Raw genomic sequence first — 27,994 nt, 5'->3', positions numbered from 1 at the left:
ATTGAATGTATCTCCGCATTTGGCAAAGGAACAAACTAACAACTCCCTTTCAGCCTCCCAGAAAATAAGTCTACTTTTCTTGTTCTCTCTTTTTTTTCAGAGAGCTACCTCGATGGATTTCGAGGCAGATGGAAAAGAACTGAACGAAGGTTGCAGCACAGCCGTCACCATGGAAACCACTGAACAATCGGAGCCGGCGATGGACTGTGCAGCGGAGGTCGCAGTGGCTGATTCACCTGCGCACAGGGAAGATTGCACTGCAGATGATGAGCCTGTTTGCTTAGAGACAGACTCGTCAGATTTCCCAGGGGAAACGGCGATGCTTGACAAATTATTAACTGACCTGCCAACTGGCACAATTGAGATTGACAACACTGACCGCCCTGAAACGCCTTGTGAGGCTCCAAATGAAGCTTTGATACTGGAATCAGGGCATGAAGAGCTCAACAGGAATGAGTCGATCAACTCCTCTGTGTCCGACACACTCTCCAGTGCTGACAGTGTTTATGAGAACGAGGTACATTGTAAGAAGCAGGACACGCCAGAACAAGATCCAGAACAAGATCAAGTCCCTGAGCCAGAGCAGTATCCCGAGCCAGAACAAGACGTTGAACCAGAACAAGACGTTGAACCAGAACAAGACGTTGAACCAGAACAAGACGTTGAACCAGAACAAGACGTTGAACCAGAACAAGACGTTGAACCAGAGCTAGATGTTGAACAAGCGCAATTCCCTGAGCCAGAGCAATTCCCTGAGCCAGAGCAATACCCCGAACCAGAGCAATACCCCGAACCAGAAGAAGACACTGTACCGGATTATTACCCTGATGAAGACCTAGACCTGGGGCAGTACCCTGAGCCTGATCAAGACCCTGAACTAGACGAGTACCCTGAGCCGGAGCCATATCCTGACCTAGAGTTATACCCTGAACCGGAGCCCGAGGGTGAGGATAATAAGCTTTATCTCGAAGATGATGGTTATCCAAATGTGGCAGTCGATGCAGAGGAAGACCCAGAGGCCCGTGAAATCCTGTTTGAACCACCCATTACAGAGGAGTCGATATTAGAGCAATGTATTAGAGAAGATGCAATGTCAGATGTTTCCAATGAGTTCTGCCATGACCAAGACCCTGATGATATGGACGAATGCCTGGGAGTTGAGATTGAAGCCGCTTCCTCAGACAGCGACACAGACGACAAATGGAGATCAATATTTTCTTCTTCCATAAATAAAGAAGACGATGACTCATATTTGGACAATCTTGAGCTGAGTGCTCAGGAGCTCTTTGTGCAGAAAGTTGAGGTGACAGACTTTCAGGAGGAAGACACCAACAACATCGAAGAAGTCCATATTGAGGTTCCACAAGTGGAAGAAGTTCTGGAACAACCTGAGGATACTATTTCCTTTCCTATTCCTCCACAAGAGGTTAAATATAACCCTTTAGGCCTTCAAGGTTTGTCCAAAATCTCTGAAGATGAGGGTGAAAATGGAAAAGATGCCAATCATAACCACGCCGCCAATGAAGAGCACATCGACGCAGACTCGAACAAGAAGCAACCGAAAGACTTCTGTGTGATACAGGAGACCAAGAGTAAGAATGTCAGCACGGAGCATGTGGACTTCCAGCTGGCTCGAAAACAGTGGCGGGAAATGGAGGAGCAAACAAAGAACAAGATCATCATCCCTACAACCAAGCACCCCAGCTTTCACGGCAGCCACAGCTTCATGTACACACCGGTCCGCAACATTGAAAGAACTCCGAAGAAAGCTCACGAACTGGAGAACTTGAATCTGCTTGGCGATTATCCTCACACGCAATTCAGCCCTTGCTCAGAGGATTCTGGCCTGGATGATTCCAGCTACAGGTCCCCGTATGATGACCTGGAGACATCTGTCGAAAGGGAGATTCGCATATCAATGGAGCGGGAGGAAAACTTCAGGAGAGAAAAGGGCCTCTCCAGGATGGGCAAATCCACTGATTGTGCTCCATCACGAAGTATGCCGAGATCTATAAGCACTCCACTGACGCCGTCATTCATCATTACCACCTCACCCAGTAAGGAACCACAAAGACATGAAGTATCGGCAAACAACGTCATCATTCTCGACCCAAGAAATGATTTCACATCCAACCTGAGACATGGCAAAGACAACGGGGCGGCTCAGTCCGGAGAGTGGTGCTCCGAGGACAGCAGCTCCAACGTCATCATCCTCGAGACATCCAACCTGATTATCCGAAGTGCCTCCGATTTCTCACTCAACAAAGCCTGTGAGCAACCCCAGGAGAAGATGTTCCTTAACAACCCCTTTTTCAAGCTGCGTTCAAGAAGCACAATGTCGCTGGTGGATGAAGAGATTAAGATGATGAAGCAGAGGGAGGAAGAGCTCAAGAAAGAGAGGGTGAATATGTACGGGAAAGACAGGTTCGATAACGAAAGGATATTGTCAAATCACATGGACACGTTGTCGTTTGACAATCCAGGTACGTCAGCGACATATCGACCACATTATTAACACTCTGTACACGTGTGTGTTGCCTTTGGTGTGTGTGCATTAAGCTAATGATGATGTTTTGATCTTACCAGTGAAGTGCAAGTCGTCCCCATCGTCACCAATGAAGACGGCCTACAGGATGGATCGCTCTGCTTTATCCTGTGATCACAGAGTAAGTTCTTGTTCTTACATTTCCATTTCTTAATTGTAGCTAAGTAACTCAACAGCAATATGACCATACCATTACCATTGCATTGACACTCGTTTACTTCCCACTTCAGTCTTATAATCTGAGAGAGGAGGTGGAAGTGAAGGAGGTGGAGGGAGTGCTTTGAAAGCAGGTAAACAATCAGCTGTCTTTCTTAGTTTCCAGACCTCTACGCAGGAGGAAGACGCAAGAGTGCTATGGCTCTGCGCTGGGAGGCGGGCGAGTTTACAAAAAACGAATGAAGAGGACGAAGTCAACAGTTTGCCGTGTGGCCATCACTTGTCAATGTTTTACTCATCCAAGCTGAATGCAGTGTTGCAATTGTTTGTTTCATTTTGTGACAAAACCGAAACGCTCTGCTTCTGTGATGCTTTGGGCAAAATTGGCAAGACAATGAGAATGTTTTTTTGTTGTTGACAAAATTCATATAAATCTTCTACAGTTTTATTCTGATAACACTAACTTCTGGGCAGAGGGTGTGCGTTGTTTTCTGATGTGTCCTAATCCCTTTTGAATCAAAGCTGCTGCAGGAGATCAGTTTATACACTTGTTTGATTTATAAAATCATCTTTATTACAATTTCGACAGGAACAGTGCCAACACACAGCTTCCAAGGTACGAGGATTTGGAACTGTGGAAAATCAATCAATCAATCAATGTTTATTAATATAGCCCAATATCACGAATGTTACATTTGTCTCAGTGGTCTTCACAGTGTGTACAGAATATCAGTATGACAATACGACACCCTCTGTCCTTAGACCCTCACATCGTATAAGGAAAAACTTCCGAAGAAAACCCAGTTTAAAGGGAAAAATGGGAGAAACCTCAGGGAGAGCAACAGAGGAGGGATCCCTCTCCCAGGACGGACAGACGTGCAATAGATGCCGTGTGTAAATTGAAAAGATAATACATTTGCAACATAGGTAGTCCTATGAAAATGGTGATTATCATGCAATAATGTTTAATATTGGCATGCCTCCTGGTGAACGATCACCTGCATATTATACCGTTTAAAAAGAAGCACATAACCTCAAAAAAATACTTTGAATATTGACCTTGTTTTTCGGGGATAGTAGTAAAGACATCTTAATATAGTACTCACATGCCATATGTACATAAAACGTTATTGGTAGCTGTCAGATACATTATAATTGTAGCTAGGGTACGCTTTGATAGCACGAAGGTTAGTTGTGAGGTTGTGTAACTGAACATTGCCACATCATACCTTGTATAGTTACCTATTTAGACGCAGCACAGTGCACCTTTATCAATCATTTGAGTGTTTTTAGCTCAAGTTTGGTCGCTACTAACTCTTCGAAAAATGTTCTCATGCTAGCTAGCATTTCACTTTGTCTGCTGTAAAGTGTTGGACAAGCAGTTTAGACGAGCTTTAAGCTTACGTTAAAACAGATGCCTACTGCAAATGAGTTGACTTAAGGCCAGTATGGAAAATGAAAGTAATCAATGAGTCTATCTATGACATGTGACTACTGTATTAAGATAGAATTGAAAGATTGTGAACCTTTCCTTTATTTAAAGCAACATTATGTAGTAGTCGGTGGTTTCAGAGTGCTAGTCATTCATATTGGAAGCTGTTGTGTTCGACATGCATTTGTTATGATTACCTTACTTATTAATAATCAAAATCTAGCGAGTCGACATCTTTGCTTACTCAGCCAAAACATCACAAGGCATAAAGCACGTTACTATTGCAAAGTTAAAAGCTTTCTGTACTTCAAGAGACTTCATATATAACCCACAGGCTACCACAGCACTATCAGAGAGAAGAACACATACTTTATAGTTTTAAAACAGTTATATAATGTTGCTTTAAAAGACGAGTATTTGCTGATCTGAGAGTTGTTGTTTTTGCTGAGATGCCTGAATGTTAGACACATGTAATGTTGACTCCACTCTTTGCTTAACCTTTCTTGACATTATAAATGTAAATCAGATTTAAAAACATATTTTGATGTTATTGTATGTCTTGATGCAGAAAACGCTACATGCTCAGTGTATATTAATTGTATTTTCGTACAATGCTTATTCGCTGCAAATTAATATTTTAAAGGTGAGCTAGATGGGCGTAAATCAGCACAATATAAAGAATATATTAAACCCATACCTTTAAGTTGAAAAGTATAAATCACATATTGTTACATTAATCATTTAGCGAGAATAAATATGAATATGCATTTTAGAGTTCAGTTTGTCACACGACCTGCAGTTAGACAATCCAATAAGTACAGGTGTAGTGAGCATTGCTGTCAGTGCTTTAAACTAGAGGACCAATGATATACATGCAAAGTGGACTAAAATCTCAGAGCTTTGGAAATACAAAATAATTACATAGGTTTCCAAAAGATAGTATTTTATTCTCTATACAAAATGACTATAAATTAATGTTCATTTATATACTGTACAGTTAAAGGTGGGGTAGGTAATTCACGTCAGAAACACTTTTTGTTATATTCAATGGAATGCTCTTAACATCCCGACAGCAATGAATATATTAAATGCTTTGACAATAAATACATAATAACATGTCATCTGTGGAAGCCGTGGCGCTGTAAAAAGCACGACCAATCATCTGAGTCGGCTAAAGTAACTGGACGGCCTCCCTGCCTGTCAGCCTGCCATCGGGGCACACACTTATCTCGTGCCCTCATTGGTCTGTGCGCGTTCGTGTGTGTTGGAGGCGGGGCTCTGTGAGGAAGTCTGAAGGAAGGGGCAGATTTTTTCCGGCTGCGTACTTTCAAATTCTAGCGCACTCGAGCTGGTTTCTCCATTCTTACCTACCCCTACCTTTAAGATACGGTATACTTACATCTTGTTTATTTTTCTTAGTTTAATTTCATTTACATTCAACCTCCTTTTTTTTTTGTTACAGGACAATTGTCTGAAAAAAAAGGGATTTTCCTAAATATAAAAATGTATTTAATGATAATTGTAAAGTTGATATCATTATTTACAAAGCCTTGTTATGTTCAGCTTCGTAGAGCTTGTTACTCCTTTTCCTTAGATTGGACTGACCTTAAACAGCATTGTTTCACATTTCATGTTTGTATGCTTCTTTGTTCAATTATAGCTTACAAATCTCAAGGTTGCTTGCTGATGTTTAAACATTCTGTGGAAAGTCCCTGACATGGCTTTTTCAGGCTTATGACTTAATATTCGGGGGCTTTTTACTTTGTATTCCTCGTGCAATTATTGAAGAGACTAGTGCAACAATAAACAATGTAAAAGAAGAATGTTGGCCGGCTTCATTTGTCGGGTGTTGATGAGTGTTGATGAGACTTGTCAGGGCGAGGGTTGGTGGCACAAGGAAAGTCGCTTAATTATCTGAAAATGGAAATTGTTCATTCTCTGCGGAGTATAAATGTACTCAGTAAAGTCTTAGGAGTCAAACAGGTTTTACATTTGCATAACTGAACATGTAGGTACTATTTAAAACATCCTTAGTATCAATGACCTTTAATAAACTATCTTACACCAAGTAATAGCAACAAAAAGTCTAATTAAATAGCAGAAATGTTTAGTGTAAAACAATTACCAGACATAATGATAGATAATCATTTGTGATCATTACACACTTGCAATAGTTGTTATAAAGGCAGCCAGGAACGCTGTGTTTCCCAATAGGAACACCACAAACACCGTCTTCTTGACATTGGATTGCTGAAAGGGATTAATACAAACAAATCAATACATAGAAGATCAATAAGGCTAACAAATAGAAGTACGTTTGGTTTCAGATCTCACCTCTTCAGGCTGCTGCCTCAATGACTGAGCTGACAAAATGTTCTCTCTGTCAGTCCCTGTAGATGTACAATGTTTATCAGATATGTTTGAGCAGAGAACACAGAAATACCAAACAGCACTTATTTCAAATTCATCTCCATCAAGAACATTGCGATGTGGATCACTTGTACTCCACTGCCTGGAGAAATAACACTTTTAAATTAAAGTAGAGTTCATATCAGGTCCGTCATTAAATCATTAAATTAACAGCACAGAGAGTTGACATTTCCAAGCTATTTGGCATTCACACACACACACACACACACACACACACACACACACACACACACACACACACACACACACACACACACACACACACACACACACACACACACACACACACACACACACACACACACACACACACACACACACACACACACACCATGTATACATCACTTCAGGGGACATTACATTGACTTACATGCATTTCCTAGAGACTTATCGTAACCTTAACCAGAACCCTTACCCTTACCCTAACCCTTAACCTTACCCTTAACCTTAACCAAGTCTTCACCCTAAAATTAATGATCCCCCTATGGGGACCTCCAATTTGTCCCCATAAGGGAGGCGAGTCCCCACACGTGACTATGTAAACAGATGTAGGTCCCCACAAGTATAGTAATGCTAGTACACACACACACACACACACACACACACACACACACACACACACACACACACACACACACACACACACACTCACACACACACTAACTGTAGTCATCGTGCATCAGAACAGAACAATTGATTTCTCAGTCCAGGCAGCAGCACTTACGGCTAACTTAAACAAACAAGTAATACCAACTGTTTACCCCAGGCATAAGGAACTCATCTACAGCTAACAGGAGACAGAATTAAAAGCGAGGAGTGCACTGACGGCACGGGTGAATTGAACAAACACATGTTAGGGGATCTGCATAGCGTGAGCATCGTCATGTGTTGAAGCCTAGCAACACGTTTCATTTGAATGTCATCGCCACATTCACTGATGTGCTCGAGGTGGTTTGTTCAGTCTCCAAGCAAATGTGTTTCTCGCTGAATTAATACGCATCCATTTAAAAGAAGTCTGGTGAAAGGACACATGCATGAGCTGTTTCTGAAGATTCTTGTGTTCAGTAGAAACCAAGGGGCTCTGAATATTGAGCTCAACTTAGGGCAGTTCAAAGTGCTTAACAACATTGAAAGACATTAAGAGCATTAATGTCTCTTAATGTCATGAATGCTCTTAATGGAGGTGTCCGCTGAGACTCCAGGCTGTGGTGAATATGTCTTCTTCTTACACTACACTCAGCCCACGTCATGAAGACCACGTTCAGGTACTTCGAGACACTTCTTAGAGAGTTCTATAGGTCGTACCTTCTCTCCTGAGAGTGCAGGAATGGATCTGTAGCAGCAGGTGAGCCAGCAGGGTCCACAGCAGCCATGCAGCCAGCACTGCAGGGGAAGAGGGGCTGGGTAACAGCAGCGCCTGCTGAGAGACCCCCAGGAACACACACGCCACTGGGGGGAGAGAGTAGAGATGCACCTTTAGATATCGAAGAAGAAGAATTGGGAGGGTGGTAGGAGCACACAGCGACCTTTGTTCTCTGCACATCTGAAAATAATATGGAATGGTGTGGAATAACACCAGCTTTATCTTGTTCATACATTTAATATGAAAGTTGGATATAGAAAACCACTTGGATTCTTACTGCAGTATTTTTACCAAGCAGTACCTCAGTGGCCATGAGCATAAGACCCAGAGACCTTCTTGAATGAAATCATTGTAAATGCAACTGTGCTTCTTGATGTAAAGAACAAAGCTCAGCAGGCTTAGCGATTATATTATATTTTGTCCTAATGGTTATGTAACAGATACTGGAAAACAAGTCTTGTCAGAGCAGCTTCTGCAGGTCCTCCCTAATGACTCCACTCACCGGCGAGTACCTGGCCAGCGGTGCCTGTCACGAGGTGCATCCAGTTGAAGACAACCCTCCTGCAGATGCAGAGACACAGGACTGGGTTACGTGGATGATTTCAAAGCCCTAATGGTGCTTCTCGCAGGAATACACGAGGGAACTATCCACTTAATTGAGACGGATGCGTGCAAGTGTTGGAGTTGTTAGAATGTGGTTCCAGGCGTTACCTGGGGGAGTCGGGGGCCGGGCGGAGAGCTCCCATAACGAGCTGGATGAGTGACAGAACCATGACGGTGCAGCCGATGTACGGGTGAGAGCCGGCGTGCTGACAAACAGAGAACACAGAGCGGAGCTGCAGTTATATATTACAGAGTATATGTAGTCACCTGACCCCAGTTGTACATCATAGTTATCTTAAAGGTCTCCTAGTATACTGTTTCTCACCAAGACATTACAGCTCTCAGATCAATACAAACCTGTTTGGCTCCAAACACCATGAGATCATTGCAGCATTACCCATAATCCCCTCTGTTTCAGCCCTGTTTCCAAAGTGCTGATTCTCTGTCTGTTACTTTAGATGAAAATAAGGAGCCCCTCCCCACGCCCCTCTGAGAGAGATTTGGTTAAAAAGAACACAATGGTGCTCTAGAGGAGATTCAGGTGATAAGGGGGGGGGGGGGAGTTACCCTGGTTGCTGATTGGCTAATGGCTACACAAGACAAAACATCGTTATGACATCATAAAGTGGCCAAAATCTGATCAGCTCATTTTCAGACAGGTTTTTATAGAAATGGATCAAAAAGAGAGAGAATCTTTGTTCCTGAAACTTTCAGAGTCTCTTTCCACAGAGGGGACACATGTTGATGTGGAAGAGACATGAAGAAGAGGGGACACATGTTGATGTAGAAGAGACATGGAGAAGAGGGGACACATGTTGATGTAGAAGAGATGTGGAGAAGAGGGGACACATGTTGATGTAGAAGAGACATGGAGAAGAGGGGACACATGTTGATGTAGAAGAGACATGGAGAAGAGGGGACACATGTTGATGTAGAACAGACATGGAGAAGAGGGGACACATGTTGATGTAGAAGAGACATGGAGAAGAGGGGACACATGTTGATGTAGAAGAGACATGGAGAAGAGGGGACACATGTTGATGTAGAAGAGACATGAAGAAGAGGGGACACATGTTGATGTAGAAGAGACGTGAAGAAGAGGGGACACATGCTGATGTAGAAGAGACATGAAGAAGAGGGGACACATGTTGATGTAGAAGAGACGTGAAGAAGAGGGGACACATGCTGATGTAGAAGAGACATGGAGAAGAGGGGACACATGTTGATGTAGAAGAGACATGAAGAAGAGGGGACACATGTTGATGTAGAAGAGACATGAAGAAGAGGGGACACATGCTGATGTAGAAGAGACATGAAGAAGAGGGGACACATGTTGATGTAGAAGTGATATGAAGAAGAGGAGAGACATGGAGAAGAGGGGACACATGTTGATGTAGAAGAGATGTGGAGAAGAGGGGACACATGTTGATGTAGAAGAGATGTGGAGAAGAGGGGACACATGTTGATGTAGAAGAGACATGGAGAAGAGGGGACACATGTTGATGTAGAAGAGATGTGGAGAAGAGGGGACACATGTTGATGTAGAAGAGATGTGGAGAAGAGGGGACACATGTTGATGTAGAAGAGACATGGAGAAGAGGGGACACATGTTGATGTAGAAGAGATGTGGAGAAGAGGGGACACATGTTGATGTAGAAGAGACATGAAGAAGAGAGGACACATGTTGATGTAGAACAGACATGAAGAAGAGGGGACACATGTTGATGTAGAAGAGACATGAAGAAGAGGGGACACATGGTGATGTAGAAGAGACATGAAGAAGAGGGGACACATGTTGATGTAGAAGAGACATGGAGAAGAGGGGACACATGTTGATGTAGAAGAGACATGAAGAAGAGGGGACACATGTTGATGTAGAAGAGACATGAAGAAGAGGGGACACATGTTGATGTAGAAGAGACGTGAAGAAGAGGGGACACATGTTGATGTAGAAGAGACATGGAGAAGAGGGGACACATGTTGATGTAGAAGAGACATGAAGAAGAGGGGACACATGTTGATGTAGAAGAGACATGAAGAAGAGGGGACACATGTTGATGTAGAAGAGACATGGAGAAGAGGGGACACATGCTGATGTAGAAGAGACATGAAGAAGAGGGGACACATGTTGATGTAGAAGAGACGTGAAGAAGAGGGGACACATGCTGATGTAGAAGAGACATGAAGAAGAGGGGACACATGTTGATGTAGAAGAGACATGAAGAAGAGGGGACACATGTTGATGTAGAAGAGACATGAAGAAGAGGGGACACATGCTGATGTAGAAGAGACATGAAGAAGAGGGGACACATGTTGATGTAGAAGTGATATGAAGAAGAGGGGACACATGTTGATGTAGAAGAGACATGAAGAAGAGGGGACACATGTTGATGTAGAATAGACATGAAGAAGAGGGGACACATGTTGATGTAGAAGAGACGTGAAGAAGAGGGGACACATGTTGATGTAGAAGAGACATGAAGAAGAGGGGACACATGTTGATGTAGAAGAGACGTGAAGAAGAGGGGACACATGTTGATGTAGAAGAGACATGAAGAAGAGGGGACACATGTTGATGTAGAAGAGACGTGAAGAAGAGGGGACACATGTTTGTGAATAGTATGCGTTCACTTGTTTTGGATGTAAACACGGTGTTGATCGTGTCGAGTTACTGTTGATTGAGTTAGACTCTAAACATGTTGCCGTAAACTCTGATATCTTCCGACAGAGTATCCTTCAGACGAATTCATTTAAAACGCTCTGTGAGGAGGAGGGGTCACGGCAGGGGGACAGCAGGCGGTGTGTGAAGTCCACACGGTGTCGCGCCAGGATCAGAGACGAGGCCTGACGCAGCAGGAAGGATCAGAGCACAGGCTGCCTCGGAGCGTTAGTATACTGTACGCACTTCACCCTGCGAGCACTCTCAACTACATAACACCCTTTCTGTGTGAAGCACGCTGGCCCCTAATGGCTGCCCACTCAGAGTCAGATCCATGCACACTTTGTCCATACATTACACCACTTACATAGTTATACGTGATCTGGACTATTCTGCAAACGCATACTATGTTTCCAAGTAATCAAACGTCTTGTTTATGATTTATTTTTGCCAGATGCCGTCAGCACGTTCTGACGGTGTGTCATGGAGAAAGATAGACACCTAGAGGCCACTGCAGACCTCGCTCAATAGAGATGTGGAACAAATAAGTCGCTTCAAAATAAGAACTGCTCCTGTTAGAGAATGGATGTCATCGAAGTACTCAAATATATAAAGACCTGGGCTGGGATTTGTCAAATTGGCACACCTAATGGACTCAAGTACAGAGTATCCTCCACTTCACAATCAAACTGTATAATAAGATAATTTAAGATAAGACTTTATTAATCCCGAAGGAAGTAGCAGCATAAACACGGCAGCATAATAATACAACTGAACACTAACAGTGTAATGTATGTTCGCTTAAAATCCCTCAAATTGGTTAGAAGTAGACCCCTGATGACTGCGATTCAGAAACTGAGATGAGACTTTAATGGAATATTTTGAGAATGCTAAAAGTACCTAAGACTATGAAGAAAAATACAGTATTAAGCAGAAATATACTGTCTTATTACAAAGAGTCGTGTTGAGCCTGCTGCTTTCTCATTAGCTGTAAAACAACCACAAGAATAAAGCTTTTGTTTTTGCATCTTCAGTTCACCCACAGGAGGCAGCGTAGACCTCCATATTCAACACACACACACACACACACACACACACACACACACACACACACACACACACACACACACACACACACACACACACACACACACACCACCATCACCTTTAAGCCGGTGTCAGAACGTGCAGATTGTTGACTGTCCTGAAGCTCCTCTGTGGTGATGAGTAAACACTCGGTGGATTTGTGTCACTTACACCAGAGAGCAGCATGTGACTAACACGGCTGAGTCACACACACACACACACACACACACACACACACACACACACACACACACACACACACACACACACACACACACACACACACACACACACACCGTACACACCGTACACACACACACACACACACACACACACACACACACACACACACACACACACACACACCACACACACACACACACACACACCGTACACACTGTACACACACACACACACACACACACACACACACACACACACACACACACACACACACACACACACACACCACACACACACACACACACACACACACACACACACACACACACACACACACACACACACACACACCTCATCACAGTGCTAACACAGACTGAGAGACAAACATTATAAAAGGCACAATTATCTGTAGACTACATTTTTATTTTTCATTTCTGTACGCTTGGAGATGTTGGAACTAGGGGAAGATCCATGTCATGAACCTGGTGTTTTTCCTGTTTTATTTTGAAATGTATTTTGTCCCCGTGTCTTGTTTTGTTTTACTTCCTGTCTTTTCCTGCCCGTGTTATTATTGCTAAACCTGTGACACTTTTATAGACACAGACTTCATCAAGACTAAAAGATATACCCTGGTTTCTCAAGATCTTCAGCATGTTGTTGAATGTACACATCTGCTAGTTACTTCTAGGATAAGTCTTTATAGATTGCTGCTAAGCACACACACACACACACACACACACACACACACACACACACACACACACACACACACACACACACACACACACACACACACACACACACACACACACACACACACACACACACACACACACACTCAGACTGAAGTCCACCAGTAAAAGAAAAGGCCGATGACACAATGATGATGGCAGAGTGTGTTGTTGTGAAGATGTGTGTGTGGGACACAGAGACACACACACTACAAAGATTATGGGATGGCAAGAGCCAGTTAGACAGATGGAGGGACAGGTGGGCAATCATGGAGGGGGTCCATGTACACACACACACACACACACACACACACACACACACACACACACACACACACACACACACACACACACACACACACACACACACACACACACACACACACTCTTACCTTGCTCCATCCCATTCTGTAAATAAAAGGCAGGGTGAAGGCCACAGCAGTGAGAAGCACAGCCAACACCATCATGGTTCGATGAAGCTACAGAGAGAATGAAAAGGAGGGAGGTGGACTATTTAAAACTTGATGAAGACTAGATCTGTGTTATATTCCTCAGATATTGTATGTGAAATGTCAGAGCCTATCCCATGCGTGTGCTTCATTGTATTTGTAACGGATACTGGTGCTCTCACCTGAAACCAAAGCTTTTGTCCCAGCAGAGTTTTCTCAGGCCAGACGTTTTTGTAGTGGCGAGCAATGAAGATGGCTGTGCTCACCATCCACATCCAGACGGTCAGCATTAAAACACCTGAGGGAACAGAGATAAGGGAAAGGAAAACACGTATAGTTCTTAAAGACCCCATGAAGTGTGCGCCTGTGCATGATCTGTTATGCTAATACATATAGTAATGACCAAAATTGTCCATTGAAACCCATATCAAAAGATGTTGGAATAGCAACTAATTTGATGAGTTTTGAATTTGCTGCCGTGAAATCCGCAGTTGACCTCCGCCTTCGTGGGCGTGGCTTGCGAGCTACTGCGTGAAGTCACAAGATGGTCGCCTCCGAAGTGTTTACATTCATCACAGTGTATTGTTTCTCTGTTTCAAAGTCGAATTTATCAAAGTTTTTGAGCGAGTATTTTACTGGAAAGTGTGTCGGAGTCGACTGGAAGTGATTGCCCATCGAGAAAACCTGACAATGGAGGCGACAGTGAAGAAAAAGGGAGGAAAAACACACGGGAAGCGATGCATTGCCGCTGGCTGTAGTAATGTCAAGTCTGCCGAAGTGGCGATGTTTCTGTTCCCAAAAGATGAAGGTGAGTCTGGCTGGTGTCATTGTTTCGTAGATTCGTTGATTGTTCATGACAAATAAAGGCCACTGGTCGATTCGAGAGAGAGAGAAAGAGAGACTGAGAGAGTTACAGGGTTGTTGTTAGCATCTAGTGCTAGCTCGGAGCTAACGGAGATTAGCTGTTTCAAGAGGGAGAGTCCTCTCCTGTTGGACTGAGAGAGATAATGTCAGCTCAGGGAGGTAAAGGACTCTGAGTGATTAGATTGTAAACTGTAGCCTAAGTTATCTCAGTTGGTTTGGTCATCTATGTAAACAAATATTTCCATCTATGTTAGTTGTATAAAATAGGTTAAGAAATCCTTCCAATGTTTTTTGATTATTGAAATATATGTTTGATATGAGTGTTGAGAGCTGTATCCATAAATCTCTTAATGTTGCCCTCAAAGTGCACCAGATTGATGCCTTTAACTTCAATTTAAAGAAAAACATCTTCCCGGGTGAGGGTGTGAGGTCATCACAAATAAAACAGGTTCACATGGATAGGATACTAGATAAATGTGCACACTCATTATGTACATTACACATTTTTCTTGGATTTGTTAACACTATAGTCCCTAATATATTTGTAGAAAGGCAGGAAATGGAATTAAATCGAGAAAAACTGTCAAAATCAATCATTTCTCTCACACTTGTATCACTTTCCAAAGTCTCCGCCATGTTTACAATCACAACTGGGCCCATCTTGTGACGTCACCGCCGCTATCGTCTGCAACTTCCGGTAGGCTCAGACGGCCATTATTATTAAAAAATATTTTTTAATTTTTCATAATTAATTAATCAATAATTAAAATTATTTTAGCCATGAACAGGCACAATGATATGTAAGGAATGAAACTGCCATTTCATTTTGGCGCAAAAAAATGCACTTCACTGGCACTTTAAGCAATGAGGTATCATCGACTTTCTGCCTTGAATTAAAGCATGCCTGTCCGACTGCCATGCTCCGTCTTTGTGTTGTCTGTTTTATTTTGAAACGTTTTTCATCCCCTGTTTTATGCCTGCTTTTACTTCCTGTCTGTATGTTTTCACACCTGGATTGTTTTTACCTGCTGCCCTTGTGTTGTTGCCGGTCCTCTCCAGCTGTGCTTTATCTGTGTGATTAGTTCTGCTTTTATTTAAGTCCTTGTCTTCTATTGGTTGTTGTAAAATCATTGTATGTCGTCCCTTTGGAAAGTTCTGTACGGTTACGCTTTGTCTTGCCCACCCGTCTCTACTTCCCTATAGTAAATTAAAGCTAATCTATCCATTAAAAAAAACATCTTGGCTTTCCACTAAGGTTTTTGTTGGTTTTCATTGGGACTGACTGAATCAAAGAACACATAGCAGAAGTCACAGATGGGAGACTAGGTTGTCTTTTTAGCATGATATTTCACACCAGAATGACTTACAATAGTATAGCATTAGCACATGCTAAGTAGACCCATGAATGTAATGTTTGTCAACCGACCGTGGATCTTGATGAGCAGAGGGGAGCGGGAGCCACCGAGATCCTCAGGAGGACCCGTGATCTCCTTCTGGTTCGAGGAGATGAGAGGTTGGCGATCATGCCTGTGGATAAAACCTGTGGAGGACAAACTGCTGACAACATGGACTCTGCACTCAATTACACAAAATGTTATTAAACGCACAAGAATGTCATGTCAACTCATATAGCACTGTGAAGAGGAAGCAATGTGATATGAATATCCTAGTCTGAAAGCACATGACCCCGAGGTGTAAATATAAAAATACGAAAACAGGAATTGACAACAAAAAGTTAAAGTGACCGTTTCTCTGTTTAACTTTTAGGTCATTCATTTAAGTATTCATCCAACGTGACCTAGGCTGGCATCATATTATCATAACCAATTGCCCCTGGTGGGATTAATAAAGTTATTGATTGATATTGGTAGTGGACAGGAATAACTAGCTATTTTCTTTGTAAGCATTGCATACCCATCATGTTACACATCAAGTCACTGCTGTCTTACCCTGCTGAGATCTACCATTTGCAAGAAACAGGAAGTAGCTCTGGCTTAAGTTGAACCTGCCGTCGGCGTGAGGGAGAATGATTTTTCTTTGGAAACGACATTGGATTAACCCATCAGCCAACCTCCATGCCCGGCCCCACAGATCCTGCTGCAAACAGAACGGTCAACACTGTGAAACATACAGCCATCATAGTAACTGTGTGTCGATAGTGATCAGTGTGTGTCGGAGTGTGTACCTGTATCGCCGGCTCAGGGTATGTTCGCCCAGAGACGTACGCAGCACTGACGGTGACGCTGCCTCCATCACTCACACACATGTAGACGTCATCATTCCCCTATAACGGAAGAACAATGTACATACATCTATTTATAGCTCATTGTGTTCAGTCCCAAAGCTGCTGTTTGTCTAACTGTAAAAGGGAAGGTTGAAGAGTTCATGGTAAACAGGACCACAATGACAACACGTCAATAATAACATCACAAGAATTGACAGCAGGGGTAAGTCGAAATAAGGTATGTTATAGTTTGTTGAAATAAGGCGTAGTATAGTAGGTGGATGAAAAGGACAGAAACGTCATCATACTGTATAGTATGTCGAAAAAATTGAAAACAACTACATTATGTCGAATTAAGGCACAGCATACTGTAGTGTGTAGAAACCAGGCATAGTATCAAGTGTTGAACAAAATGACCCGAAAGTCATAGTATAGCATGCATATCTTTTCTTAGATAAGGGTCGGGGGGTGATAACAATTGTTTTTTAGATAAGGGTCCTCCCTCATCTAAATAATATATTTGTCAGTAAAAATGACCGAAAAGTCATAGTATGTCGAAAAAATACAAAAATAAGCTTTTATTAGAAGACGGGAATCAAACCAACATTCTCTTACTCCAGAGGTGCCTTATCCATTACACCATATATTTCTTAATAACGTTTCTCAAAACATCTATTTAACCAATCAGTGTGGTAAGAATGACGATTATTTGTATAGTATATTCAAAAGTATGTGAAAATATGTGGTTGTACAGTATGTCAAACTATTCAGGAAAAGGACATAGTATAGGATGTCGAAAAAATGTAAATAAACTACGTCGTTTTTTTACAAAAGCTGTACAAATTCATTCATGTTTGAGAAGTCTGCCTCATTTGAAGAGGATTCAGCCGTGGGAATTAATATTTTGAATCATATAACTCACCATCCATTTGTCCAGAGAGAGGGCAAAGGCCAAGTATCCTTCAGCTGGCCCGCTCAACTCAAACGTCACACTCCCTCCTTGTTGATCAGTAACGAACGACAGGAAGAAACAGGCGGGATCTGACTCTGGGTGACAGCCCACTGGATCTCTGAGGCAAGATTTACTGAGGCCACATCCCGCTGAACTGAACTGAGGAGGAAGGAGACCGTTTCGGACATTGTTATCGTGAACCACCATGTTTGGATAACAAATATGACCCAGGTCGGAAGATCAAGGTTCAAGGCTTCTAGTCATAAGATGTGAGCAGCGACATGTTACGGGTAAAGGTCCCCTATTATTATTATATTATTAGGGCGGTGGTGGCGAAGTCGATAGGGACTTGGCTTGGCAACTGGAAGGTCACCAGTTCAAGTCCCAACTGCTACCAAGGTGTCCCTGAGCAAGGCACCGTTCCCCACACTGCTCCCCGGGCGCTGTTCAAAATGGCAGCACACTGCTCCTAACACTAGGATGGGTCAAATGCAGAGAAACAATTTCCCCACGAGGGATTAATAAAAGTCCATCTATACTCTTTTTCATTACCTAACATGCAGGGTTCGAGTTATGTGGGAGCCAATGGGAGCTGGGCTCCCATAAGGAGGGGTCTGAGCTCCCACGGACGCTGTGAAATCATACATCTGTGGGGGTCGCTAATACACAACCATTATTTTAAAATCACAAATAATGCATGTGTCAATGTAATGAGTATTATTTACGGTAACGAGGTAAATAGGCTAAAACAAGTTTTCCAAAAGAACTATGCATCTCTTGAATGACAATATGCCTGCACTGCCCCTCCAAGGTGCCTGTGAGCGTGCTGCGCGAGCCGAGATGATGTGTGTGTGTGTGTGTGTGTGTGCGTGCGTGCGTGTGTGCGTGCGTGCGTACGTACAGGGTACCCCTTGCCCATCAGGCTTCTACGGGCAGGGCGTCCCATAGACCTTCATTGCGGTCATAGACCTTTATTTACAAAGTGTGTGCCATTATCGCTATAGATCTTTTCCGGAATTCCAAAACGTGGGATTATGTGATTTGTCAATGCTTTAGCCACTGTCAATGCATCCGGATTCCTAGTTGGAAAAACTTCAATCCATTTGGAGTACATGTCAATGATTGTTAGACAATATTTCATTCCCTCATATTTATTTAGTTCAATAAAGTCCATGCAAATGTGCTGAAGCGGATACTGGCTCCGATATGTTACCTCTCTTGTGTTTGAACTGTCCCTGAGGGTTATACTGTGCACACACAGAACATGCTAAACAATTTTGTTATAGAGTAGTTTGTAAAGCCATAGGCTGTGAATATCTTCTGTATTACTTCCACCATCCCCAAGGCTCAATATAGCTGCATATCGAAATAAGCTATTTGGTAATACAAATTTGCCTTCTGTACGTTCCCACAACCCCTCTTTATTCTGTGTACACAACTTCTTCTTCCAGTATATCTTTTCTTTGTCAGGTGCATTCACTTGGATGTCTTTTAGGATGTCATGATCAATGATATTTAGGAGACAGCAAGTCTGTCTTCTCATAAATATCAACAACCTGAAATGCCCTGCCTCCTCCTATCACAAGAAGAGGCAGCTGCAAGGTCATACACAGTTCAGAGCCACACATGATATCAGTGCATTAAAACAACCCAAAGAGTGGAGAAAACAGTATTTCTCCAACACACACACACACACACACACACACACACACACACACACACACACACACACACACACACACACACACACACACACACACACACACACACACACACACACACACACACACGTTCTCACTCCCATCCCGTCACATATTGATGGACGGTCAGGGCCCCTCCCCGTCGCTATATTACGTACAGGGTTGCCCGTCAGGCTTCTACCAGAGCCATGGGCGGCGCCAGGATGTTTTTGCTGCAGTAGCTTAGCAGTTGCTATATGACAGCACGGCGTTGCTAGTTAATTTTCTAAATAAACAAACAATACCAGTGGGCCAAGCACGAGCTTGTTCATATTGTAGCGTTCACCGCTATTCAAGATCACTCAAGCCTTCAATGTCGAAAACGTTCTCAACCAATCAATAGTGTAACACTCATGACTTTCACGTAACACACACCGGACAACGCACACACATCCACACCTGGAAGGGGCGGTCCCTCCCTAACTCCCACTAACAACATTGCCTAAATAACGCACTTTTCCTCCTCTCTGGCCTCCTCCTCCTCCTCCTCCTCCTCCTCCTCCTCAGTTCTCTTCTCCTCATTCACAATTCCCCGTGTTAGATCTCACTGTCAGCACGCCTCGAACAATGCGCCATGTCGGAAAATATAACACATTCTTGATTCATTTAAAATGACCATTTGTAACTGAGAGGAGTGACTGCTCATTTCTGCCGAGATGCTCAAAGGGTGAGACGCTGTGTCTGAGAATCACTGACTAGCAGAAGTTGTATATTCTGGAGTGGAGCTCTGCAGAGAGCAGGGTGGAGGAAATGAGGGCAGTGGATCATCACGGTGCGGAGAGGAGCAGCGCTTCCACTGCAGCTCGCGGTAGCAGCTATCTGGTCCTGCTGCTGCGGGTGCAGCGGGTCAGTTGGCGGGGGCACCTGTTCTTCGTGGTCCCAATCCTCCCGGTTTTCATAGTGAACATCGGGATCCTTGTGGATAGCAGGGTTGTCCGTCTGGACCGGCTCCGTTGGAGAACGCGGTCGTTTACGCTGACTTGTGACTGTGAGAAATGTTTCCATTTTCGATCTACTGAGAATTAGCAAAGTAACAGTTCACGCAGTAAATTACAACGACCAGCCCCTGATAGATCCCGCGAAAATGTATCATATTTATACACATTCTCGCGGGCTGCGAGAATGTGTATAAATATGATACGATCCTTTGTGTTGTAATATACACACTAGTTTAATGATTGTTCTTCAAAGGTATTATTCAGTCTTAAACAAATGATAGCCTACTGAATAGGATACTCTACAGCAGTGAATGAAGGATGAGCCTAAAACATGGTCATGCATCCAAAATGTTTATTTTTAACAAAATAAACACTGTAAAAAAATAATTAGCACTTTTTTTTTATTCAGCCTCATATGTCAGCCTCATATGGCTGCTGCTGCTGCTGCTGGCGGAGGCTGCTGCTGCTGAAGGAAGAGGAGGCTGGAGGCTGCTGACGGAGGACCGGGAATGGAGATGCCAAGTACATCGCCTAGATGTTATGACCTTCGGTGCAGAGGTCTGTTGGGTCTTCTTTGCCTTCTTACTCTGACTCTTGCTGCCAAGATACCCTTTATGTTTATCCTTCCTCTCAGCCCTGATGCACTCTGATGCAATCCTTAACCTCAGCCTGATGTATGTTGAGAGGATTTTTTTCTTCAGGTCATGGCATGAGGGCAGGTTGCTGTCCAGCAACATGGCTTCTTGTTCCAGCTGTGACACTGCATTTGAGGACTCCATGAGGGAATCGCTCGTCCTCACACGGAACAGCTGCTCCACGTTCTGAACAAGGGTGAAAACCTCATCTGATGGACGGTAAAGTGCACCCCTTTTAAATTCTTTTAATACCAGCAGACCAGCTCTCTCATTTTCACCATCACTGACATTTTTCACTAGGGCACACTGGCATTTGTCACAAAGTGAGAAGCTGATGACCCTTTTCACGATGTATCCTGCAAGGTGGTATAGCACACAGGACTCGGTTTTAGTGATGTCAGGTGGTGTTGTCAGGTCTCCTAGCTGCTCCACTCTCAGAACGTCAGGAGGACTGCAGCTGCTGTTCTGCGTGTCCAGGAAGTCTGCCAAGTGGTCTGATCCATCCTCCATGTAACTGCCAGTATGCACTGGCGATAGGGACTGGCCCACGGTGAGTGGTAAGCCACAACCTGTTTCCACCGCGTAGTAGCACCAGCCAGCATGAAAATAAGGAATGAGTGGCCTGGCCTTTGTGGCCAGGTAGAGTTGTGTTCCCAAACAGCCTCCCTGTTCCCAGATGCAGCTCCACGCTAGGGGTGATGGACATCTCATCCAAGGTGAGCACACATTTCTTCTCTATCTCACTCATGCCATCTGCCTTCAGCCTCAGCATATCAAACACCTCTCCCAACACTCCTGGCTCCAGTTTGACGTGCTGCATCCTCCTCTGAATGGTCCTGATGTCAGGCAGAGGCATATTCATGGCTTGGAGGGTTTTATATCCTGTAGTGCCAAAACAGAACCTCTTTTTTCACGGTGTCTTTCCCCCACCGTATCCCACCTTTTTCTGATTGCCCAAGTGCTCTAATTTGGTCTGTGTTGAAGATTTTTTGAAACTTTAGATTAATCAAATTGTGTTTTGTTTTTAATGCCGAATCAATCCTCTTCTGGTTTACCAGAGCCCTCTCGGTTCTCTTTCTTAGTAATCTCTCCCTTCTCAGTTGCCTCATTAGATCCTCCACGTGAGCCCGGTCACAACTGGCCCTTGGCAGTCTGGTCCCTGGAGCACCTGACCTCTTCATAGCTGACCCCTGACTGACTGGTTCCTGGCACACTGATCTCTGGTAAGGTGGCCTCTTGATTGTCGGCCCCTGACATACTGGCCCCTGGCAGTCTGCTGACATCTGTCTCACTCTCTCTGTCTGTGATGTCCCTTTCATTCCCTTGGAACTCCACCTCAATATCTCCCTGAATCTCTGTAACAATAACAAGGCAATTGCTGTTATATGTGTATGCTGCCTTTACATGTGCACCTATTGTCATTTAAGGGTACACTATACTCCTACAGTATAGTGACATTCATCTAAGTTCGCCTATTGGCAATGTTACAGTATGAAGAAATCTGTAGATTATGTACATGTGGTATATGAGTCTTCAGAGAATCCCTGAACCCTGGTAGTTTTGAAGCTGTATAATCTGAAAGTTGCATTAGGAGTGCAGTCTATCCTTGAATGATATAACATGGGAAACATTGTTAGCTTCATATATCATACCAATGTTTGATGTGCAGTAATAGGTGTGGTCATTATTTAGCTGGAGGCATACTCCTTGACGTGGATTTTCTCCTTTTCGGTTTAGGCCGATGTATAAATACTGTTGGAACAGCATCTGGCCTCAACCTCAAATTTCCTCCTGATTTGTTGCCAATATATTGGTCGTCTTCAAAGTGTACCTGTGGGTAGGTAGGTTTGATCAGTTTCCCCTGCACACTTCAAATGTCATTGAAGAGTCATAATTCTCTACACTTGGAAATATGATGCCCTTTAAAATGTTAATAAGTCATGTCACCTCTGTGAACATTACTTACATGACAGAGTTTTCTGCTGTTGTTGTCCTCTGTCAGACACAGGTTTTGTCTGTTGACCATTGCCATCCATCTCTTCCTTCGCTCTACGTCCTTAGGGAAGCCATACATCCGGAACCCCTTCTCGGATCGATTAGAGCACCCAAATGCTATGTATGACAACTGATCTATTAAAATGCAATATAAACGAAAGTGCCATAATATTTATTGTGCAAACATTTTAACATGAATATTGCTATGTCCTCTGTTCAGTCTGCTCCCAACTGTATTCTCTCCCATTATTCACCACTGTTCCTATTCTTGCTCTGCTTTTTAGGGCCCAGGAAACAGATGAAGAGGATGTCCCTTTCACAAAGAACCTTCTTGTTTTTTTCAAAATGATTAGGCCCCTGGATGCCCTAGACTAGAGTTCTGTATTGCTTTTTTGTAAATAGTTGCTTTTTTGTAAATAGTTGTTTGTAAATATTTGTAAAATGCCCTCCCCCCCCACCCACAATTGTTGTTCGCACAATTATGCTTGTGCGAACAACAATTGTGGGTGGGTGCTTATTGTGCTGCAGACGTTGAAGGACCTGAGTCTCCTGAGGAAAGACAGGTGAAAGGTGAGGAGAGGTCATCGCTTGGAAGCTTTTATATCCTGTGGTGTCTCAACAGAACTTAATATGAATTGCTTTATTGTCTCGTCGCTGGATCACCTCCCCCTGGCAAAGTGGCCTCGTCATTTTAATTTGTATTGTTGACAAACCTGTTTGTGTTGCTCTGTTGAACCATGGTTCAACAGGAGCTTCTGTAAATAGTTTTGTAAATAGTTTGAATATTTATCATATAATCATTTTCAGTCTCCCACTCTCTCAATTTAATTTATCGTTTCTTTGCCCCACTATATATTTTGTTGTCCAAGGGCACTAATTTGGTCTGTGTTGAAGATTGTTTTACACTTTAGATTAATCAAAATTGTGTTTTTTGGCTGAATTAATCTTTTTCTGTTGAACCCTAACCCTCTTTGTTCTCATTCTCATTCATTAGACTTTGTTTTGTTTTGTTCACTTTTTCCATACACTGTTCTTAATACTTGTTCACACATTTGTTCGTCCCTTTTACTTTGTTCTTCCTGTTGTTCTTGTTCAAACACATATATCAATTGTTCATCCACTGTTGTGGTAAAATGATATTCATAGTCTTACCATGATCATGCTGTGTTTACCTCCAAAAATGTAAAACGTATCTAAGTAATAGGCTACCAAGCTTTCCGTTGTCACCATGCCTCTCCAAATGCAATACTGTCAATAAAAAGTATGCAATTACAGCTGAAAATGTACTTGGGTGTGTGTTTTTTATATATATATTTACCATTCAATAACGCAATCGCTGCGGTCTGTCTGTCCCATATAAGAACATGACAGCGCAACTATACTACGGACGTGACTGCCCTGACAGTGACAGCAACATAGCCTGCTTGTGCTACCACACTTTCCCCTCAAAATATCGTTAAATAACGAAACTTGTAAATATTGCCAATCCACACAAAGTGTAACCACATCATGTAAATATGAAAGCAATCTTTAAAAAATAACAGCGTTGGTTTAATCTATGACTATTTTGACCATGTTTTTGCCAAAGAGAAGCATTGCCACGGAAGTGCGTTTTGAACTATCCCGGCATACATAAACCACGTGACCGGCTGGCGGCGACATCAAAGAGTGTCGCCATAGAGAGATAAGAGTTTATCTCTCTATGGCTCTGGCTTCTACGGGCAGGGCGTCCCATAGACCTTCATAGACCACGTGATCAACAACGATGGCCGACCTTCGTGTTATTCTCGGTGGAAAATGCCTATTTTAAGGTTCATTTGGCCATTCAAATGTGTTTTGATGTCATTTTATGAGAGTAATGAGTTTTTATTTCTGATTATTTGTGCAGTACATGTACATGATGTTTAGTTTGCTAGTTATGACGAAGATTACTTCATGAATGCTAACGTTTTTTTGGTGGAAATGTGTTTTTTCACAGCAAAGTCACCCTCTGTACTTGGACTTATTGGGAGAATCTAAAGGCAAGAACGTCCCAAATATTAATTTAGGTCTTTATTGTAGACCTTTAGTGTTGCCGTCTGTGAGGAAAATACATGGTGCTCAGAGCCTCGTATTTTTAAAATCTTTTTTTCCTTCTAATTTGTTATTCTTTTCAAAATAACACACTGTTATTTACTCACCAATAACACACAATTATCCTTGCTTTTATTTATTGGTTTAATTCCATAATCTCGGGCTTTTTTGGTGTTTATCAGGAACTGAATTTCAAAATAAAAATAACCGGAAACAGACGTGGGCATTTCGAGCGATTACCCAAGATTCTCAGCTACGCTGATTGGATGTTTTTAGCCGCAATGCATGCTGGGATTTGGTGTTTATATTATATGAAATCCGGAAAACATTTTAAAAGAATAAAATAATACTTAATTCCGAGTGCTCTTGCTTTTCCCTTTGAAAGTCATCACATAACGGCATTGTAATACACGGTTCGGCTGCATTAAATATTACAGATCTGCCGTAGTTCTTTATTTATAGCGCCCTGATGAGAAGACCTTTGGAAAAACTGAAGAAATGCCGCCGAAACTGAATACTTAACGTGGATCATAAATATATCAACAATTAAAAAACATCTTCAATTTCTCTTCACACAATACGTCTCCTTGCAGTATCAACACTAATTCGGCTGACTTTTACATTTGATATAATTCATAGATAGGTTATATTTTCACCATAACGGTGCACAGCTGATATAAAAGGACTGTAGTTTTTAAAGATATTACTGATTTGAATTGGATTGAATTTTGAATGTAAGAATGTAAATACTGAGTCTGAAATAGTATATATATATATATATATATATATAATAGCAATATTCTGTTAAATTATGTGAAAGCATGCATAAAACTACACATCTTCAGATGTTGTACATCTGAAGATGTGGTTTTATGCACATACATGCAAATACACATACATGCAAATACACATACATGCAAATTCATTTTACGTCTGTGTGTACCTTGTGTGCACCGCCTAGTGGTTAAAGCACGTTATTGAATTATTGTTTTTATGTGTTATATTTGATTAAAAAAATATTAAGAGTACATATACTTTCATAGGGGGAAAGTAGAAGGTCTGTTATAGAAATATAGAATATAAAAAATCAAGAAGATACTATAAGTGATCTCTTCAATAAAACAGTTTAGTACAGGATGTACAAAGATATTAATAGGAGGAGGTGCAAAACAGAAAAACGAATTAACCTTTATTTAAACATTAAATAACAGATTAAGGTCTTGCTTTCATGCAATGTTAACTATGTTGAAGCACTTATTTTAACTGATATTATACATATGGATTATACTCTTATGTATGTAGATAGAATAAGAAATGTGCAGAATATGACAGTTTAATGGTGGAGATACACACATATTGATAGATGTCTTGTAATGCACTGTTGAGGGACCTGTGACCCAAGTTTTTCATTCATTCATAACTACACTGTAGTTGTGTATGATATGTCAATAAATCTTTAAAATCTTGAAATCTTGAAAGGGATGTACAAAATAGCCATAATATATAGTCTTTAATTAACTATTAGTAGAGAATAACGAGTAATTAATATACCTTATTACTCGTTTCCATTAATGTCAATTGCAGATACATGTTTAGTCTTCTCAAGCACCAATCTTAATCTTATTTTATATCTTATATTAATCAAATATAACACATAAAAACAATAATTCAATAACGTGCTTTAACCACTAGGTGGTGCACACAAGGTACACACAGACACTTGTATGTACAACATCTGAAGATGTGTAGTTTTATTCATGCTTTCACATAATTTTACAGCATATTGCTATACTATTTCAGACTCAGTATTTACATTCTTACATTCAAAATTCAATACAATTCAAATCAGTAATATCTTTAAAAACTACAAGTCCTTTTATATCAGCTGTGCACCGTTATGTTGTAAATATAACCTATCTATGAATTATATCAAATGTAAAAGTCAGCCGAATTAGTGTTGATACTGCAAGGAGACGTATTGTGTGAAGAGAAATTGAAGATGTTTTTTAATTGTTGATATATTTATGATCCACGTCAAGTATTCAGTTTCGGCAGCATTTCTTCAGTTTTTCCAAAGGTCTTCTCATCAGGGCGCTAGAAATAAAGAACTACAGCAGATCTGTAATATTTAATGCAGCCGAACCGTGTATTACAATGCCGTTATGTGATGACTTTCAAAAAGAAAAGCAAGAGCACTCGGAATTAAGTATTATTTTATTCTTTTAAAATGTTTTCCGGATTTCATATAATATAAACACCAAATCCCAGCATGCATTGCGGCTAAAAACATCCAATCAGCGTAGCTGAGAATCTTGGGTAATCGCTCGAAATGCCCACGTCTGTTTCCGGTTATTTTTATTTTGAAATTCAGTTCCTGACGAACACCAAAAAAGACCGAGATTATGGAATTAAACCAATAAATAAAAGCAAGGATAATTGTGTGTTATTGGTGAGTAAATAACAGTGTGTTATTTTGAAAAGAATAACAAATTAGAAGGAAAAAAAGATTTAAAAAATACGAGGCTCTGAGCCCCATGCATTTTCCTCACAGACGGCGACACTAAAGGTCTACAATAAAGACCTAAATTAATATTTGGGATGTTCTTGCCTTTAGATTCTCCCAATAAGTCCAAGTACAGAGGGTGACTTTGCTGTGAAAAAACACATTTCCACCAAAAAAACGTTAGCATTCATGAAGTAATCTTCGTCATAACTAGCAAACTAAACATCATGTACATGTAGCCTACTGCACAAATAATCAGAAATAAAAACTCATTACTCGCATAAAATGACATCAAAACACATTTTAATGGCCAAATGAACCTTAAAATAGGCATTTTCCACCGAGAATAACACGAAGGTCGGCCATCGTTGTTGATCACGTGGTCTATGAAGGTCTATGGGACGCCCTGCCCGTAGAAGCCAGAGCCATAGAGA

The 27,994-nt window shown here is 41.9% G+C and overlaps 2 protein-coding genes and 1 long non-coding RNA gene across 5 annotated transcripts in view; 2 read left to right on the top strand and 1 right to left on the bottom strand.

Moving 5' to 3' along the window:
- palmdb (palmdelphin b) overlaps positions 1-5,956 on the top strand; it is a 32,518-nt gene extending 26,562 nt beyond the window's left edge. Inside the window, exons 6-8 of the mRNA XM_034108951.2 lie at positions 101-2,483; positions 2,587-2,666; positions 2,861-5,956. Coding sequence (XP_033964842.1) covers positions 101-2,483; positions 2,587-2,666; positions 2,861-2,944 — 2,547 coding nt within the window. The 3' untranslated portion in view covers positions 2,945-5,956. The remainder of the gene's footprint in view (positions 1-100; positions 2,484-2,586; positions 2,667-2,860) is intronic.
- The window catches only part of LOC117466108 (putative ferric-chelate reductase 1), a 30,168-nt gene continuing 7,233 nt past the window's right edge, over positions 5,060-27,994 (bottom strand). The window contains exons 6-16 of the mRNA XM_034109264.2: positions 17,648-17,836; positions 16,687-16,785; positions 16,451-16,598; positions 15,928-16,041; positions 13,820-13,935; positions 13,581-13,667; positions 8,638-8,735; positions 8,429-8,487; positions 7,869-8,012; positions 6,468-6,523; positions 5,060-6,383 (exon numbers count right to left, since the gene is read on the bottom strand). Of these exons, the coding sequence (XP_033965155.1) occupies positions 6,291-6,383; positions 6,468-6,523; positions 7,869-8,012; positions 8,429-8,487; positions 8,638-8,735; positions 13,581-13,667; positions 13,820-13,935; positions 15,928-16,041; positions 16,451-16,598; positions 16,687-16,785; positions 17,648-17,836 (1,203 nt within the window). The 3' untranslated portion in view covers positions 5,060-6,290. The remainder of the gene's footprint in view (positions 6,384-6,467; positions 6,524-7,868; positions 8,013-8,428; positions 8,488-8,637; positions 8,736-13,580; positions 13,668-13,819; positions 13,936-15,927; positions 16,042-16,450; positions 16,599-16,686; positions 16,786-17,647; positions 17,837-27,994) is intronic.
- On the top strand, positions 19,934-23,318 carry LOC117466109 (uncharacterized). 3 transcript variants are annotated; one of them, XR_011645090.1, is made up of 8 exons: positions 19,934-20,404; positions 20,764-20,912; positions 21,056-21,208; positions 21,290-21,705; positions 22,090-22,212; positions 22,727-22,826; positions 22,992-23,105; positions 23,269-23,318. It is a non-coding gene; the product is annotated as an uncharacterized lncRNA (long non-coding RNA). The 3 variants fall into 3 exon arrangements; XR_004554236.2 differs by lacking the exon at positions 21,290-21,705; XR_004554235.2 differs by lacking the exon at positions 21,290-21,705 and having other exon boundaries at positions 22,727-22,830.

This window comes from Pseudochaenichthys georgianus, chromosome 20 (genome assembly GCF_902827115.2).
Source record: "Pseudochaenichthys georgianus chromosome 20, fPseGeo1.2, whole genome shotgun sequence".
NCBI lineage: Eukaryota > Metazoa > Chordata > Actinopteri > Perciformes > Channichthyidae > Pseudochaenichthys > Pseudochaenichthys georgianus.
The sequence above is the reverse complement of the archived record's forward strand: the minus strand, read 5'-3'. Positions and strand labels throughout refer to the sequence as shown.